Source organism: Podarcis tiliguerta (assembly GCF_965153285.1).
Source record: "Podarcis tiliguerta genome assembly, chromosome: 4".
NCBI lineage: Eukaryota > Metazoa > Chordata > Lepidosauria > Squamata > Lacertidae > Podarcis > Podarcis tiliguerta.
The window spans coordinates 69,725,952-69,741,375 of NC_139537.1; the positions used below are offsets into that span (position 1 = coordinate 69,725,952).

General features: G+C 41.1%; 1 protein-coding gene across 1 annotated transcript; it reads right to left on the reverse strand.

Moving 5' to 3' along the window:
• Window positions 1–795: 795 nt before the first annotated feature.
• Window positions 796–15,424, reverse strand: RP2 (RP2 activator of ARL3 GTPase). The gene is made up of 5 exons (XM_083438027.1): window positions 13,297–15,424; window positions 5,541–6,206; window positions 4,454–4,568; window positions 2,968–3,053; window positions 796–2,444 (listed from the first exon to the last, which is right to left on the reverse strand). Exons 1-5 carry the CDS (start codon window positions 13,432–13,434, stop codon window positions 2,361–2,363), a joined length of 1,089 nt encoding a protein of 362 aa, XP_083294153.1. The 5' UTR covers window positions 13,435–15,424; the 3' UTR covers window positions 796–2,360.

Here is a 15,424-nt window from a genome sequence, read left to right on the forward strand (position 1 = left end):
AGACACCAATCACCCACCCAATTGCCGCCGACAACCTCCTGCTCGCGGCTGCAACCAATCACTCATCACCCCTCTGCACTAACCGTGTATAAGACGAGCCCCAATTTTGAACATTTCATAGTAAAAACACCTTATCTTATACACGGAAAAGTACGGTATATACATAAAGACCTATCTAGCTGACTTCTTACAGCTTAATATTATTATACAGTGCTTGTAGTATTTAAGGTGCTAAGTGCTTGGCAACGTTGCCTCAAAAATAATAATAATGCTATGTTCCATTGACATCCTTTGTGCTAGGTAAAAAAGTGCAAACTGAAAAAGAAACATACTTTAAAGATAACTGAAATATAATTTTTGTAGTTATCGAATCTTGAAAAGCTTACATACACTTTCTTTTTGCTGTCCTAACTCACTGCAGAGAATACATTTTTTAAAAATGCATTCACTGAGCTCAGTTTGGTGTTCCCCTCTGATCAGCACCCAGGGGGACCACCCAGTTTGCCCGTTCTAAGGATGGCCCTGTTTGGACCTTCCTGTCAGGCCTTTAAAAGAAAATAGTGGGAGAGTAAGAAGCCCTGTTGTGAAAGTGTCCTGGCTCAGTCTTGTCTGAATCCAGCTCATTATCAGTTGCTACATGAAGTATATAACATCAAATTTTAAAGGACAAAGCTCAGCTAAATAAAGTGACAAGAGGGCGGCAATGAGACCAATTAAATTAGTTACACAACCGTGAACAGATTCGTTTAGATCATGACACACACCCCTACATCTTTAATTAAAAAGTTACAGGGCTTTTTCATTTAAATATTTATTATAAATCACATTTTACAAGTGCTAGACAAAAAAGGCATTATAAAAGCCATAACAAACATACAAAACCCTGATAAAGCACTTACTGTAGTATGATACCAATGAATTAACTGAACAGTTTACCTTATAAAGAATAAGCAATAATTCACAAAGATCCAGAAATTAACTACACAGAATCCTTCAATTTTGACAGTATAAAATGAAATTAGGAAATGTTATTAAAAACCTTCAATGATTTGACAAATTATCTCTCCCTACACATTGCAGAGCATTTCCTCTGATTTTAAAAGTTATTTCCTGTTAAAGCTTCAGGTAAAAATTATGTTGTCTTTATCCAGCATATAGTACTATTCTAGCAGATAAAACCCTTATTTCCATATAGCACATATTTATAGAGTTGAAGAAAAAGAAAGAAAATTATTTCTTTTTACAGCTTGTATAAAGCACCGGTTTCTACAGATTTCAGTATAATTACAATCTTTTGAGTACACCTACTTTGTACTTAACATGCCACCTTCCAGATTAAGCATAGCCAAGAGACATGATTTGTACTCTAAGCCATCGTGTTGCACTCAGAATGAGTAAACCTGATTGCATTATCTTGTTAATCTTTCATCTTTATTTTGATATTCTAAACCAGCGCAAAGTCCTGCAGTTGCATCTTCCTTCGACGTTTGAGATAGAAGTTAACATTTATAACAGGTGCTTGGAGATGGCACCAAACAAAACAGAGTGAAGTCATCAACACTCAAGTTCAGGGCAGATTTCGAGGACCAAAAAGCAGGATTTGCAAGCTCCCACTTTAGATTTTTATGCAAGGAGGCTCACCCTGCTTTTCATAAATTTAATACATTTGGAAAAATTACTCTTAATGCAAGAATTCAAAGCAGCGCTCAGTACCAAGAGGTACTAAGTCCCCTGTAGGAATACTAACTCTGCAAGCACTTCCGCAGTGATTGAGTATTTAAAGTGTAGCCACTAAATATACTTTAAGTCAGTGTAGAACCTGAGACTTTAGCACAAAAAATTAAGCTGTAATTTCTCATCTCTGCTACTTGCATGCAAGGGGAACAATCCAAAGTCAGCCATATTGATTTCAGTGTGAGTGAAGTACATTAGATCGTTCCCACTGAAAAATCAAGGTGTGTGTAACTTTAGCAAAATTTTATGTATTCTGTAAAAGCATATCACCTACAAAAGTTTGAATTATGGTACCTGTGGAGTGAACTTGGGTTGCAAGTAAGTTTTAATTTTGACAAAAACCGAAGCACTCTCTCCTAAATTCTACCAAACATACTGAACAGACTGCCAGGCTTATAACACTGAAAAATTATATGCAAGAAAGAATTGGACTTAAGCAGGTGAGCACTAAAGAGCTTATAAAGGTATCTGATATGTGGCCTGTTATTTGTTGGATGCATTTAATGTAAAAAAAAATTTTTTTGTAAAGGCAACTTCTTGTTTTTCTTCAAAGTGTCCGACTATCAACTGAGTGCCATACAAACCTAAAGTACATCTCAATCGTCAATAAGATGCTTATGTCTACTTCACATTCCCATCTGCATATCAGCAAAATTATAGAAGCTGTCTACTTCTCTGGAAGCTGATGCCTTGTCCTCAGATACAAAAACCTGTAGTTTAAAAGGAAAAGGAAAATCACTAACATGCCCTCAACCAGATGATTTTATACAAGATTCTATTTTTAAAAAAACTGGATCATAGTGTTAAGCCACTCCTACTACTGAGTTAATTCAAGTTAAAAGCCAACTTAATTCCTGGATAAAACAGTAATACCAAGGTGAGAGAAACGTGTTTTGTAGTTGGCTTGTTTCAAACATACCATAGTTATCATTAACCACAGTTTGTCAATTTGGATACTGCAGGCTGTAGTTAAGCAAACGCACTGGACCAGTCACTATGCTTCTATTAAGCCTCTTGCCAAGGGCTGAAACATATGCTTCCCTGAGCTCCTTGGATGAAGGAGGGGATAAAGTGTTAAAAAGTAGTCTTAATTTTGAAAGTTAGCATTGAATTAAAAAACAAACTGGTTTCAGAATCAAGCACTCTTGTGAATAACTATATTTCAATAACTAAAGTAACTTGCAAATGAGATCAATAGTTCTAGAAAATTCTAGAACCTGGGCTGCTACTCACCTTCGCTCCACTGAAGACATTAACAACAATGTCTTGGCACGCTGCTACAGAACCGTCACCACAGAACTCTAGCGCAACAACGGGACCTAAGAAAAAGACAGTATTTTTGTCATTAGGAATTTTCAGATATTTGGCCCACGGAAAATATTGCACTCTTTTCACAGTAAGAGCAGAAGCAGTCCTTGAGAGAAAAAGCTGTATCTCAGAAAACAAGTCTAGTGCTACACCAGAAATCTGAAACCTACGCAGAACCTCTCTGTACTCCCAACTATTTTCTTCTACTAACACTACTGCCCCAACAATCCAGAATAAGGTTTCAGTAAAACCACAGAAAAACTGAGCCACCTAATCACATTTTTTCCCAAAAAATTATTTATATATTCATTTTATATTATTTATATACTACCCTTCATCCAAGGATCATAGGGCAGATTATGGTATAAAAACACAAAAATACATAACATAGTAACAAACAAGACAATAACTCTGCAAGTCTAAATATATGAACTAACATACCGGTACATTTTGACCAGCAATACATGTTTGAGAAACAATAATGCCTGTTTAAATATTAGGTTTACCTTTTGAAAAAGAAAATGTTTATGTAGAAGAGCTTAGGCAAAGCAACTGGTAAATTTCTTAACTCCTTTATATAAGCCTTTCTTCAAAAGATATATTTAAACATGCAAATCAAAGTGCTTCAATGACTTCAAGGGGAAAACATTACACTAAAGCAACTAAAGGTTTTGTCATCCTTATTTGCTAAACCAACAACAATTTCAGCAGCAAATATATTAGGAAAGCATGAAAGACCAGGCAAAATATTGACTTTTTGTTTTAAACAAAAAAAGTGAGCATTATCCTGCTGGTTAGAGGTGGACATAATATGGTCTATAAAACACAAAAATGAAATAAATTAAGTTTCAGAAGTATTACTCCAATTTTTACGGGAAGGATAATGTTCCTATAAGGATAAAAATGTTCCTATAGGCTGTGATTCTCAAAACTTCTTATTGTAGTTTGTTCTCCTGTAGATATGCGACAAAAGGAAAATCTTGCAAAATCTTTGCAGATGGAAGAAATTAAGAATGTCATGCATAAGATGAAAACCAGGAAAGCACCAGGGCCAGATGGGCTTCCTACAGAGCAATATAAGGCATATTTATACCTTCTGACCCCTAGGTTTTGCTGTGTTCATCAAAAGCCTTTGAATTAGGCACCCTGTCAAGCTCAATGTATGATGCATATTATTTCTGTAGATACCTATTTGGACTTCTAGAGGGCATATATCAACTCGTATTTTCAACTTTAGATGTAAGAACAAATGACAATTGTATTCTCAATGTGAGATTATGGTTATTGTGCTTTTTTATGTCCTTTAAAGTTTTTTATGACACTTAAAACATGTATCAAAGAATACAACTTCAATCGTTTTATTAAGGAAATTTAAAGGAACGGAAGGGTTTGTTTTTTGGAGTAGTCATACCTTTTTCAACTAAAGGGATAAATTCAGTCGCTCTTTCCTGGAACACTCGCCGAGCATCATCCGCTTTCATGGAAACCTCTTTAGTCTGAACTAGCCAGAAGCCTTTGCCGGTCATCTATTTCAACAAGAATTAGAATTTCATATAAATTAACTAAATATTACTTAACATACCATTTTGCTTGCATAAAGACTATAATTAATATATGCAAAAAATTAAATAAATCCTGTTTACAATATTCAGTCATTTGCTTCACCTTTGTTTCTTTATAATAGTGGGGAGGTGGGTAGGTAAGCTCTGCCCCACATTTGAATGCAATGCACGTCAACCATGGGAGGGGACGGTCCCCTCAAATATTTTTGGGTGGGGTGAAGGGAACTCAGGCCCAAGGAGTTGGCTCCTATGCTTCTTCCCCATTTTATTGAACCTCAGGTTATCCACAGCAAGTGCACAAATGAAAAATGTGAGGCAACCCCCATCCACAGATGACATGGGGTGGTATATAAATGGTATAGCTAAGGTTCCTGCATTGCAGGGGGTTGGACTAGCTGACTCCTGGATGCCTTCCAACTCTTAAGATTCTATGATTCTACAAAATGGTGCCCTATGGAAAATTATTTGATGCGGCAGAACCCTCCACCAAGGCAATCTTCTTCAAGTCCCACTCCCCATACAGTGCATCAGAGACCCTTCCTTCACTAGGGGGACAAAGGTAAAGCAAATGACTGAATATTGTAAACAGGAATAATTTTCATGAATTATTTTTTATGCAAGCTAACTGGATACAATCCATGGTCATATCCAAATCTGATGAATTTTCTCCAATGGCTAGGTTAAAAGAAATAAGTAGGCTACAGGATGAAGTTACAGCACCCCACCCTCACAGTAAATTTTGCATCTGCACAGTGAATGTGGATATAGGAAAACGGATAAATCTGGAGCAATAGTTTGGCTATACCAAGTACAACTTTCTAGCAGCCATTTAGAAACTAAAGAGTAGTTTGGCACTTAAACGTATGTCTCTAGAAAGGTTTCATCGTTTTTAAGAAATACAAGTCAAGATGTGAGAGACAGCCGTGTGTTTCTTACCTCATCAATTAACTTTCTAGCATTGGCAGTTGTATAATCCCCAGCAAAGAATACGGCCAGGCAAGATTCTTCACTGTGCTTTGGACGTCTACCCTGCGTAACTGGAATTATGCTCCTGTTGGCATCCGTTGAAATCCTGACAGCTTTCAGTTCCTCAGCTGTTGGCAGTGGTACATGGTCCTGAACTAAAGCGTCCGCAGCTAGAAGACTCCAGTTGTTCTCTCCCGATACCGGTGTGAAATCATGGATATTGCTCCATGTATTGTTAAAGATGCTCAGCCCTGCGTCTTTCAGCTGCAAAGCCAGCTCTGGATAGTAGTACTGGAAACACCCAAACTTCATACCTGTAGATGATTCAATGATGGGTTGGGTGGCACAGCACAGAAAGACGTCCATCTTTCTGCAGTCCCGGGTACGAAACTGTTGGCAAGCCACGACACATTTACAATCTTTGCAATCGCGGAAAAACACGCTGCCTTTCACAGGTCCTAAAAATATTCGGCAGTTTGTACAGTCATCAATAGTGATTGTAGCTGAGTGGTCAAAGATGTAGATACTGCAGTTTTCACAGTCCTGAATAACAAACTGTTGCCCTGCAACTTTCCCAGGTAAACGTCCTACTGTTTCGTCCTTGAGTCCAGAAAACATGTAGTCTTTGGGATCAATCTGAAAGAAAAGCACAGGCATGTAGCAAGACAATATGCTTAATCAGCTATTCCTAAAAGAAAGTTAGCACATTGTGGTGAATGACTTACTTCTTTTGTGACACGGCTGTATTCCAAAGAAGTATTTTCTCCGTTATTTATATAAGCAACTGTCCTGCTACTCAAGCATAAGAGATGCAAGAAAGAGATTCTTTTTGGACTGATTTTTCTTGCCAATGAGTATACAAGTGGCATACAATGGTCAACCAGTCAGATATGAAGTTCTGCCATGAAATAAAACTGAACACACACAAGTTCAGTGATGCCTTTTCACTGATAGAATAACCTTTTTCAGAACAGAATTGCTAAGGTTTACAGTTAAATATGTATGCTGGGGAGGGGCTGTAATTCAGCAAGGGAGCATATACTTTGCTTGCAAGAGATCACAGGTTCAATCCACCTTGCCCCCCCCCCTGGGGGGGGGGCTGGGGAAAATACTCCATCATGAAATCTTGAAGAGCCACTGTCTTTCAGTGCCAACAATATTGAGCTATATTAACCGAAAATCTGAGTTGGCATAGGGCACCATCATATACTCCAGACTAACTTTAATAAGGAAAGGGCAGAGGAATGATTACTGTTTTTAGGGAGTATAATTACATTTAGGTAACTTTAGGCTATAGATAGCAAGCCAAGTTACAACACATCCACAACGTCACCAGATAATTGACGTAATTCAGAACATAATAATTTAATAAAATTAGCCAGCAAGTCGTATTACTGCCAGAAACAGAATACAAATAATGTGCTTTTTTAAACCTGCTATTTATTTAGAATACTCATATTCTGGTCTATTATACCAAGAGTGACTAAAAATCACCTTTCAGAAGATCCTCAAAATAAAAACCACACTCAAATCTAGTACAGGAACAGAAGCATCCATGTAGAACCAAGACTATTCAGGCAGCATTTCATGCCATTTTTGTTCTTCCCTGGTGTCATAGCGAATTGAAGGCCAAATGCTAAGAGCTTCTTTGTTTCCTTTTTGTCTTCTTTCCCCATTTTATTTGGTAATGTTAAGAATGCAGTTGAAGCACTGTTGCAATCTAGTTTAGCTTCCTCAAATATTCATTTTCCTCCCAATTCCTTCAAGGAGAAAAAAGTAAAACTGACTTAGATACTAAATCTAACATTTGTATATTACCATATTACTGCACAGTAAACAAATTGGTAACTTGAAGAATGCAGTTCTTATTGACTTGAAAATGTTCATTCACAGAAAACACTAAACTGACTTGGTGATAGTGTTGGAAACAGATATGAAAACTAGGAGCTAAATGGCACCTTAAACCTAGCTTATGGGTGCAACAATGGAATGTCTAGGCACACTTTTTTATATAGTAAGAATACAAAGCTGAAAATGAATGAACTGCAGCTAAAATATTATGTTTATTTTTCATAAGGTCTAGTCCTCCCCCTGCCCACCCCCCTAATATTCTTAAAGGGGTCTCTTCTCCAGTCTTCAGAGAGTAGCTGGAAGTGGGAAGACAGAAAAAAGTCCTCCTTTCCTTCCACTCTGCATTTTTAATCTGAAATCTTAGGTGCAGTACTGCACCCCAGAGCTCAGAAACTGCTCATGCTAATGAAATTCCCTGTCGCAAAATGTGCCTAGAACAATGGGAGTTTCGAACACTGGTGACAGCAGAATGGTGCCACAGTAAGCCTTGCTCCTTCTGTATAGTCTTAAGAAGCAGTCTGGAATGTTTTGCTTTGTTTGCCATGACATCCAAATTGTGACAAACCATAGTCAACATTAATAATTAATTAATTAATTAATTAATTAATGATAGGGACGCTGGTGGCGCTGTGGGTTAAACCACAGAGCCTAGGACTTGCCGATCAGAAGGTCGGCGGTTCGAATCGCCGCGATGGGGTGAGCTCCCGTTGCTCGGTCCCTGCTCCTGCCAACCTAGCAGTTCAAAAGTATATCAAGTGCAAGTAGATAAATAGGTACCGCTCTGGAGGGAAGGTAAACGGCGTTTCCGTGTGCTGCTCTGGTTCGCCAGAAGCAGCTTAGTCATGCTGGCTACATGACCCGGAAGCTGTACACCGGCTCCCTCGGCCAATAAAGCGAGATGAGCGTCGCAACCCCAGAGTCGGCCACGACTGGACCTAATGGCCAGGGGTCCCTTTACCTTTGGTTTGTTGAAACAAGGCAACTTCAAAGTTGCATCTCTAAACCTTTTCTAAAAGGGATCAACTACATATGCTATTAAACCCAGGTAACATAACTATGTTAAAATAACTATTCAGTTTATTTACTGAATCCCTTATAAAAAAGGAAGTTGATCAGAAAGGGGAAAAAACTCCCCCAAGTCACATCACAGTAGTATTTTTCCTGTAAAATGTTCTATTTATACACTACATGCAGATACATGTACATAATTTTCTGTATTAGACTAGCCCCAAGTGGAACTAAAATTGCACAGAAAGCATACACATATTGCTGGGAACTGTCACACATTTTAGTGCTCTTCTTCTGCCCTGAAATATGCTTTAAAAATGCTTTTAAAAGTGTATTGTGAATGTTGAAATTATAGATAGTCCAGGATTGAGCAAGGCAGGACAAGAAAAGATACAAAGGCAAGTCACGAACTCAGGAATGCCCAGTAATGCTGTTCTCTGTAACTGCACTGCACGAGTGTGTGTGGCCTGTTCAGTCCTGCTCCATTCCATGCTCATATACCAGATATTTTATTTAGCCTTCTGGCAGAGCACAACAGAATTAAAAGAATAGGCAACCAATTAAAAATTATAGCTACAACACCACAAGATCATACTATCTACTGTACTACAAATGGTTTTCTTGTCTCATGTATGAAATGTACCAGTAGGAAACTCTTGAAAAGTGGTTACAGGCAGACTAAAACCTGACCTACTTTCATCTACATTCACACTAGCCCTTCAATAAAGTTAGTTTTAGGAGCTAAAATGACATGAAATTAAGGCTCACCCACACTTGACTTTCTAGCTGTGTTTGAAATATGAAAGTATAGCCAATTTGATTAGAATATATGGTTTGGCATTAGCAAAAGAGCTGCAGTAGGCAGATCAGAATCTACTGGTAGATCTCGCAGGGATCTGTAGAAGATCAGCAAGAGCTACAGACTCCCAATTATTGAACAATGGCTTCAATGTAGTATTTTTATGTAAATTAGGCTGCTGAAATGAAGAAAGCTCACAAGGAGTGGACTTGATTTAAAATCTTAATTTGTTTCTAGATGTTGGTTGGTATCCATCAGTCTCAGGAGACAATAGAAGAGTGTGTCTTCTGGGGTGAAGTCAAACTGTTGTAGAGTTATAGCACCTGCTGTGAGGCATATGAAGGCATCCGGTTGTGCTGTGTACCATGGAGTTTCTTCTTTCTGCGCTCTTCCCAACTCAGTTCCTAGGCTCAGCATGCACTCATAGGCCTGTACAGTGGTACCTCAGGTTACATACGCTTCAGGTTACAGACTCCGCTAACCCAGAAATAGTGCTTCAGGTTAAGAACTTTGCTTCTGGATGAGAACAGAAATCGTGCTCCGGTGGCGTGGCAGCAGCAGGAGGCCCCATTAGCTAAAGTGGTGCTTCAGGTTAAGAACAGTTTCAAGTTAAGAACAGACCTCTGGAACGAATTAAGTACTTAAGCCGAGGTACCACTGTAGTTCTTTAATTCTGATTACATGCCTTCTCCTTATGTCTCTGGTCCCCCACGCCACCCCTGTTCTTAGGGTTCAAGTAAAAAACCAAGTAGATTTGACAAGGCTGGTCTGCTCACTCCTGCTATAGAAGAGCTGGAGAAAATGACACTAGGAAAATTTATACAGAACTAGCCCTGAATTAATGGTGTGTGTGTGTGTGTGTGTGTGTGTGTGTGTGTATATATATATATATATACACATACTACAGAGAGAGAGAGAGATTTTAATTCTCAAAAAGTAGGTCCTCATATAGCCCAAACAGCACCACTTTGCATTTTCAGAGGAAACCATGGTTTGCACAAGTACAAAACGAAAACAAAAACTTTAGGGGAGGGGGCGGAAACCTAAGCAAGCTATGAAAACAACCCAACAAGGCCTAAACAGATTCAGAACATTGCCTGGACACTGAGGTGGGAGAAAGAGTATCTAGAAATTTGAGGTGGAGTATTCTACACAGCAGCATTTGTTGCAGGTCACACCTGTGAAGCATTTATTACAAGTCCTTCTCATCAAGTAGCCTCGTCTGCCTTAATTCCAATCCTCCTCCATCACCATCCGTTTTAAAACATATTAAACTGGTGGCTTTATTTAATCCACTTAAGAGCCTTAGGTGACAAGGGCATTTGGCCATGGTTAAATATAAATATAACCCTTAAATTTAAGTGTGTCAAGTCTGCTGCAGGTAAGTCTGCAATGCTTTAGAATAGTGATAGCACAGGGAATCAGTACAGATTAAATCCTAGGCACTCTCTTTAAAGGAAGGGCTATTCCCTGAAACACATGGGCATTCATATGCTATATGCAGTCTCAGAAAAAGAACAGACAGGCCTAAAGACAAAGGTGGGGAAAGTGTAGTCCTCCAGACGATGCTCGGCTGCACTCCCATAATCCCTGACCACTGTCCATGCTGGCTAGGCCTGTTGTGAGTCCTGCAATATCTAGAGGAGAACAGATTCCCCACCTCTATGCATGCAGGATGGCCGATTTTGGAAAATCAAGCTCAACAATAACTTCAAATGAAATGACATTTGAAATAACACACCAATTAATATTTAACCTGATCACTTCAACAGCATCCTGTATGTTTATTTCAAGGACACTGTCACTCTGAAGAATAGAATAGTGTTTCATTTCTGTATCTACGCTGGGAGACGTTCATACCCTAACATATAAGAGGATTCATCCTATGTAGGACAGTGGTTCCCCAAGGGAGCAGTGGGATGGCTGACGGGAGCAGGCACAAAGAGTCTAGGGCAGACACCCCCAAACTCGGCCCTCCAGATGCTTTGGGACTACATTTCCCATCATCCCTGACCACTGCTCCCGTTCACTAGGGATGATGGGAGTTGTAGTCCCAAAACATCTGGAGGGCCAAGTTTGGGGGCCTGGTCAAGGGGTACCAGGGGTGTAAATGACTAGAGGTGTAAATGACTATCAGACTTTGAAAAGCTGGTATCACTGATTTAAATGCATAAATTATGCTGAATGAAACTAAATAGTTTTAATTGGATTTTGAATACTGTAATTGTGCAAATGATTGTCACTGTTTTGCATTCTACTGTCTAGAGGGTGGCGCTGTGGGTTAAACCACAGAGCCTAGGACTTGCCGATCAGAAGGTCGGCGGTTCGAATTCCTGCAACGGGGTGAGCTCCCGTTGCTCGGTCCCTGCTCCTGCCAACCTAGCAGTTCGAAAGCATGTCAAAGTGCAAGTAGATAAATAGGTACCACTCCGGCGGGAAGGTAAATGGCGTTTCCATGCGCTGCTCTGGTTCACCAGAAGCGGCTTAGTCATGTTGGCCACATGACCCGGAAGCTGTACGTTGGCTCCCTCGGCCAATAAAGCAAGATGAGCGCCGCAACCCTAGAGTCGGTCACGACTGGACCTAATGGTCAGAGGTCCCTTTACCTTACCTTCCTTAGCGGGTCATGCAAAGCACTTTTCTGAATAAAGCTTTTTTTATAGGGCGGGGGGTACAGGGGATGAGTTTATGGAACCAAAGTGACAGTGGACTAAAAAAAATGGTGTCATGCAAAAAAACATTTTAGACTCCTTAGTCTGAGATCTATCAAATTGCAAACTATACTGTTTAAGGGAAGTTCCTTTCATTACCACAAGAGGAAGTTGAGTCAAAAACTACAGAAAAGCTTCCTCAGTTGAAATCACCTCCACCACCCACCAAGCACATGACCATAACATGAGTCAAGTGTTACATTACCTCCAAATTTTGAAATACCCAATGCACAGAACCAACTAAACAAAAAATAATTAGGGAACCAGGAAAATAAAGTGTATGAGACCTCAAAGAGCGGCTTACATAGTGTTGTGGAAAGAATGCAATTAGTTAGCAAACAAGCACAGAATCCTCTGCGGGAAACAGCCTTGGCTACTACCTGCACCCTCATTGCCAATTCACAAGGGGTTGTGATGGGTAGGAGGGATGAAATAAGAGGAAACCATTATGTTTTACAATCAGATACACAAGATTACAACGATTCCCTCTTTGCTCAAAATCCTAGAGCGATAACTGTATCAGCTGCCAAATACAAGCTGTGCTGAGGTACCTCAAAGGCAAATCGATTGGTGACATGATTTGAAATACCCTTCGCAGGATGCTGAGAGTGAAAGTACAAAACAGCTTATTCCACAACCCTTTGTTGTTGTCTTTAGGATCCTGCAACACTTACTATGCATAGTAAGGGCAGATTTAAGGAGTTAGATAACCACCTTCCTTAGGGATAAGAAAGGGATGCGCTAAGCGATGTTGAGCCTGCTCCGTAAGCAGGTAAGAGGATAAGTAAGACGTGCGGGAAAAGGAAGTGTACCCGCAGAGAGGAAGCAAGAGTAACGAAAGACAGAAGACGTGTAAAAAGAAAGGAACTCGGGACGTCAGTAGAGAGGCGCTGAACAGATGATGAGCGACATGGAAGGCTACACGTAGCAGAATTGCTTGCACAACATTAAGGACATTAAGGTACCCGAGCAATGTTGGACCACAACCACCACCCCAGCCTACGGAAGGGTGTCTAAACACAGATTTTTCTGCAAAAACACCCCCCCCCCCCGCTCAGGTCCAAGAAGTGTGACTCCTTCCACCCACCCTCTCCCGAAGAGGCACTTGGAAGAGACGATGGGAGGAAAAACCCAGGCTTCCGCCACCCCAAGCCGACCCGTGTCGAAGGGCGTTCACACGTGCATCCTTGGCAGAAGCAGCGGGGAAGGAAGGAGCCCCAAGGGGAGAAAGGGGCGTCCGAAAGGGAGGATCACGCGTGCAGTCAAGGGAGAAGCAACGGGGGAGGAAGAAAGGGATGGAAGAAGAAGCGCGTGCAGCTGGCCCTGGCGGGGAGTGGGCGGCAGGGCGGAGGGTTACCTTGGCTCGCTGGTCCCAGCTGTACTGCGGCTGCTTCTCGGCCTCCGAGGGCACCGCGACGTCTCCGTCCCCGCTCTCGCCGCCGCCGGGCTTCGGCTCTTTGGCCTGCTTCCTCCGCTTGGAGAAGAAGCAGCCCATGGCGGTTCACCTCCGGCCACACCGCGCAGCCCGCCTCCGGGATCGCGCAAGGCAGCGGCCACCACCCCAGCCGCGGCTCCCGCTAGCCGAATAAGCCTCGCCTAGCCCCGCCCTCCGCTTTAAGCGCCCGCTTCCGGCTTCAACCTCGCCCGTCTCCCAGGGCGACGGAGGAGGCTCCGCCCCCATGGGCGAGCGGCAGCCTATCGGCGGCTCGGGTCAGGGCCGTCAATCGGACTCGTTGACGAATCGGGAGGCTCTCCTCTTCCTCCTCCTCTGCCTGAGCCTGGAGGCAGAGGGAGAAGTGGGTTTTTTTCTTTTCTCAACTAAGAATAATAATGGAGGGAATCACTCGCTCCTCCTGTTCGTCACACTTTGCTGTCTTTCAGGGCGTGAAAATAAATAAATAAATCCCTGTATTGCAAGGGGGTTGGACTAGATGACCCTTGGGGTGCCTTCCAACTCTACAGTTCTATAATTCTAAACAGAAATGCCTTGGGGTCTGAAATATCCCCTGGGGATGGATGTGGGGGGAGTGTACTCTGTACGTGCTCAGATGCATGTGTGTGTTAATTGTAGCCAGGTTTGGCAGAAGGCAGCAGGGCCAATTTCTTGTTCATTTTCTCCCAAAACTTGGCTCTGCCCAATAACTAATGTGCTCTGGGAACTATTTTATGGCCTCTGTTAAGAAAATGTTATTGCATTTATCAGGGTTATAGGTGATGCTGTAAAGTTTATAGCATAAAGAGTCTGCCATTTGGTTGTGTACTAAACAGAGTTTGTGGCCAAGGGAACTACGCCCCATTGCTTCCCTCGATCTCACTAGGTTTTATTTCAAATTAAATGGGAGACAGATTAGAGTGCAATCCTATACACCTTTATTCAAAAGTAAACCCCTTGGGACTTTCTCCCAAGTAAGTGAAGAAAGGACTGCAGCCTTCACATAATAGAACTTACAATGGAATCCTATGCTGCTTCCTCAGAAGCAGGCCTATAAACCTTAAAATACTAGGCTGTCTGTATATTAATAAGGAATAAAGAAGCAGTGGTTGCTTTAGCTGAAAGCTAGAAGCTTCAGTACAGACAAAGAATCTACTTCTTCACAGAGTGTGTACTTAAAACAAAAGAATTTGTGACCACAGGATGTAGTGATGCCACCAACTTCGGATGGTTTTAAAAGGGGATTAAACAAATTCATGGAGGATAAAGCCATCACGGGCTACTAGTCCTGAGGGCTGTGTACTACCACCAGTACCAGAGGTGGTTTGCCTCTGAATACCAGTTGCTTGTGGGCAGTAATTGTATGATGTGTATAATAGTTGTTCTTCTGGAATCATCATTCAGGGATGTGGAAACATGTAATAGTAAGATCAATTTGTAAATGAAGAGCTTATGGGACTGATTCCCTGTGTTCCCATGTTGCAGTGCAGAATTCAGTCTATTGTGCTAGCCACTGGGAAAATGAATTGCTCACTATTTTGTATCCTTCTTCTTTTGCCTGATTTCACACAGGCTTAGGCAAGCCTAAACAAATGGAGTTCAATGGATACACAACCCCATTTTTGTGTGCATACCGGTAGTTAGTGAGAAGTAAGCTCTCCTGTATTCAGTTGACAGACAAGGGGAATATGTTCCCCACATGAACTAGAACTCCTGTCATCTCTGACTATTGGCCATGGTGGCTGGAGCTTCAACATCATTTGATAGGGCCACAGGTTCCTCACCCCTGTTCTGAGTAAACATGTATAGTATTAACATGCTTAACAAATGAATAACCTTGCTTAATATTTACCCAACAGAATATATGGTAAACATTGCAGTTCTCTTTGGGAAATGCTGCTAGTGGACTCCAAGGAATTAATTATCCCAGTTGTTGACAGTACAAAATATCAAGGGACTAAAAGGAGAGGATGTGTGAAAACAGTTACACCATAAATAATAATCTGGCTCAGATTTCCTATAATATTTAGCATTCAGTTAGAAAGCAAAGTGG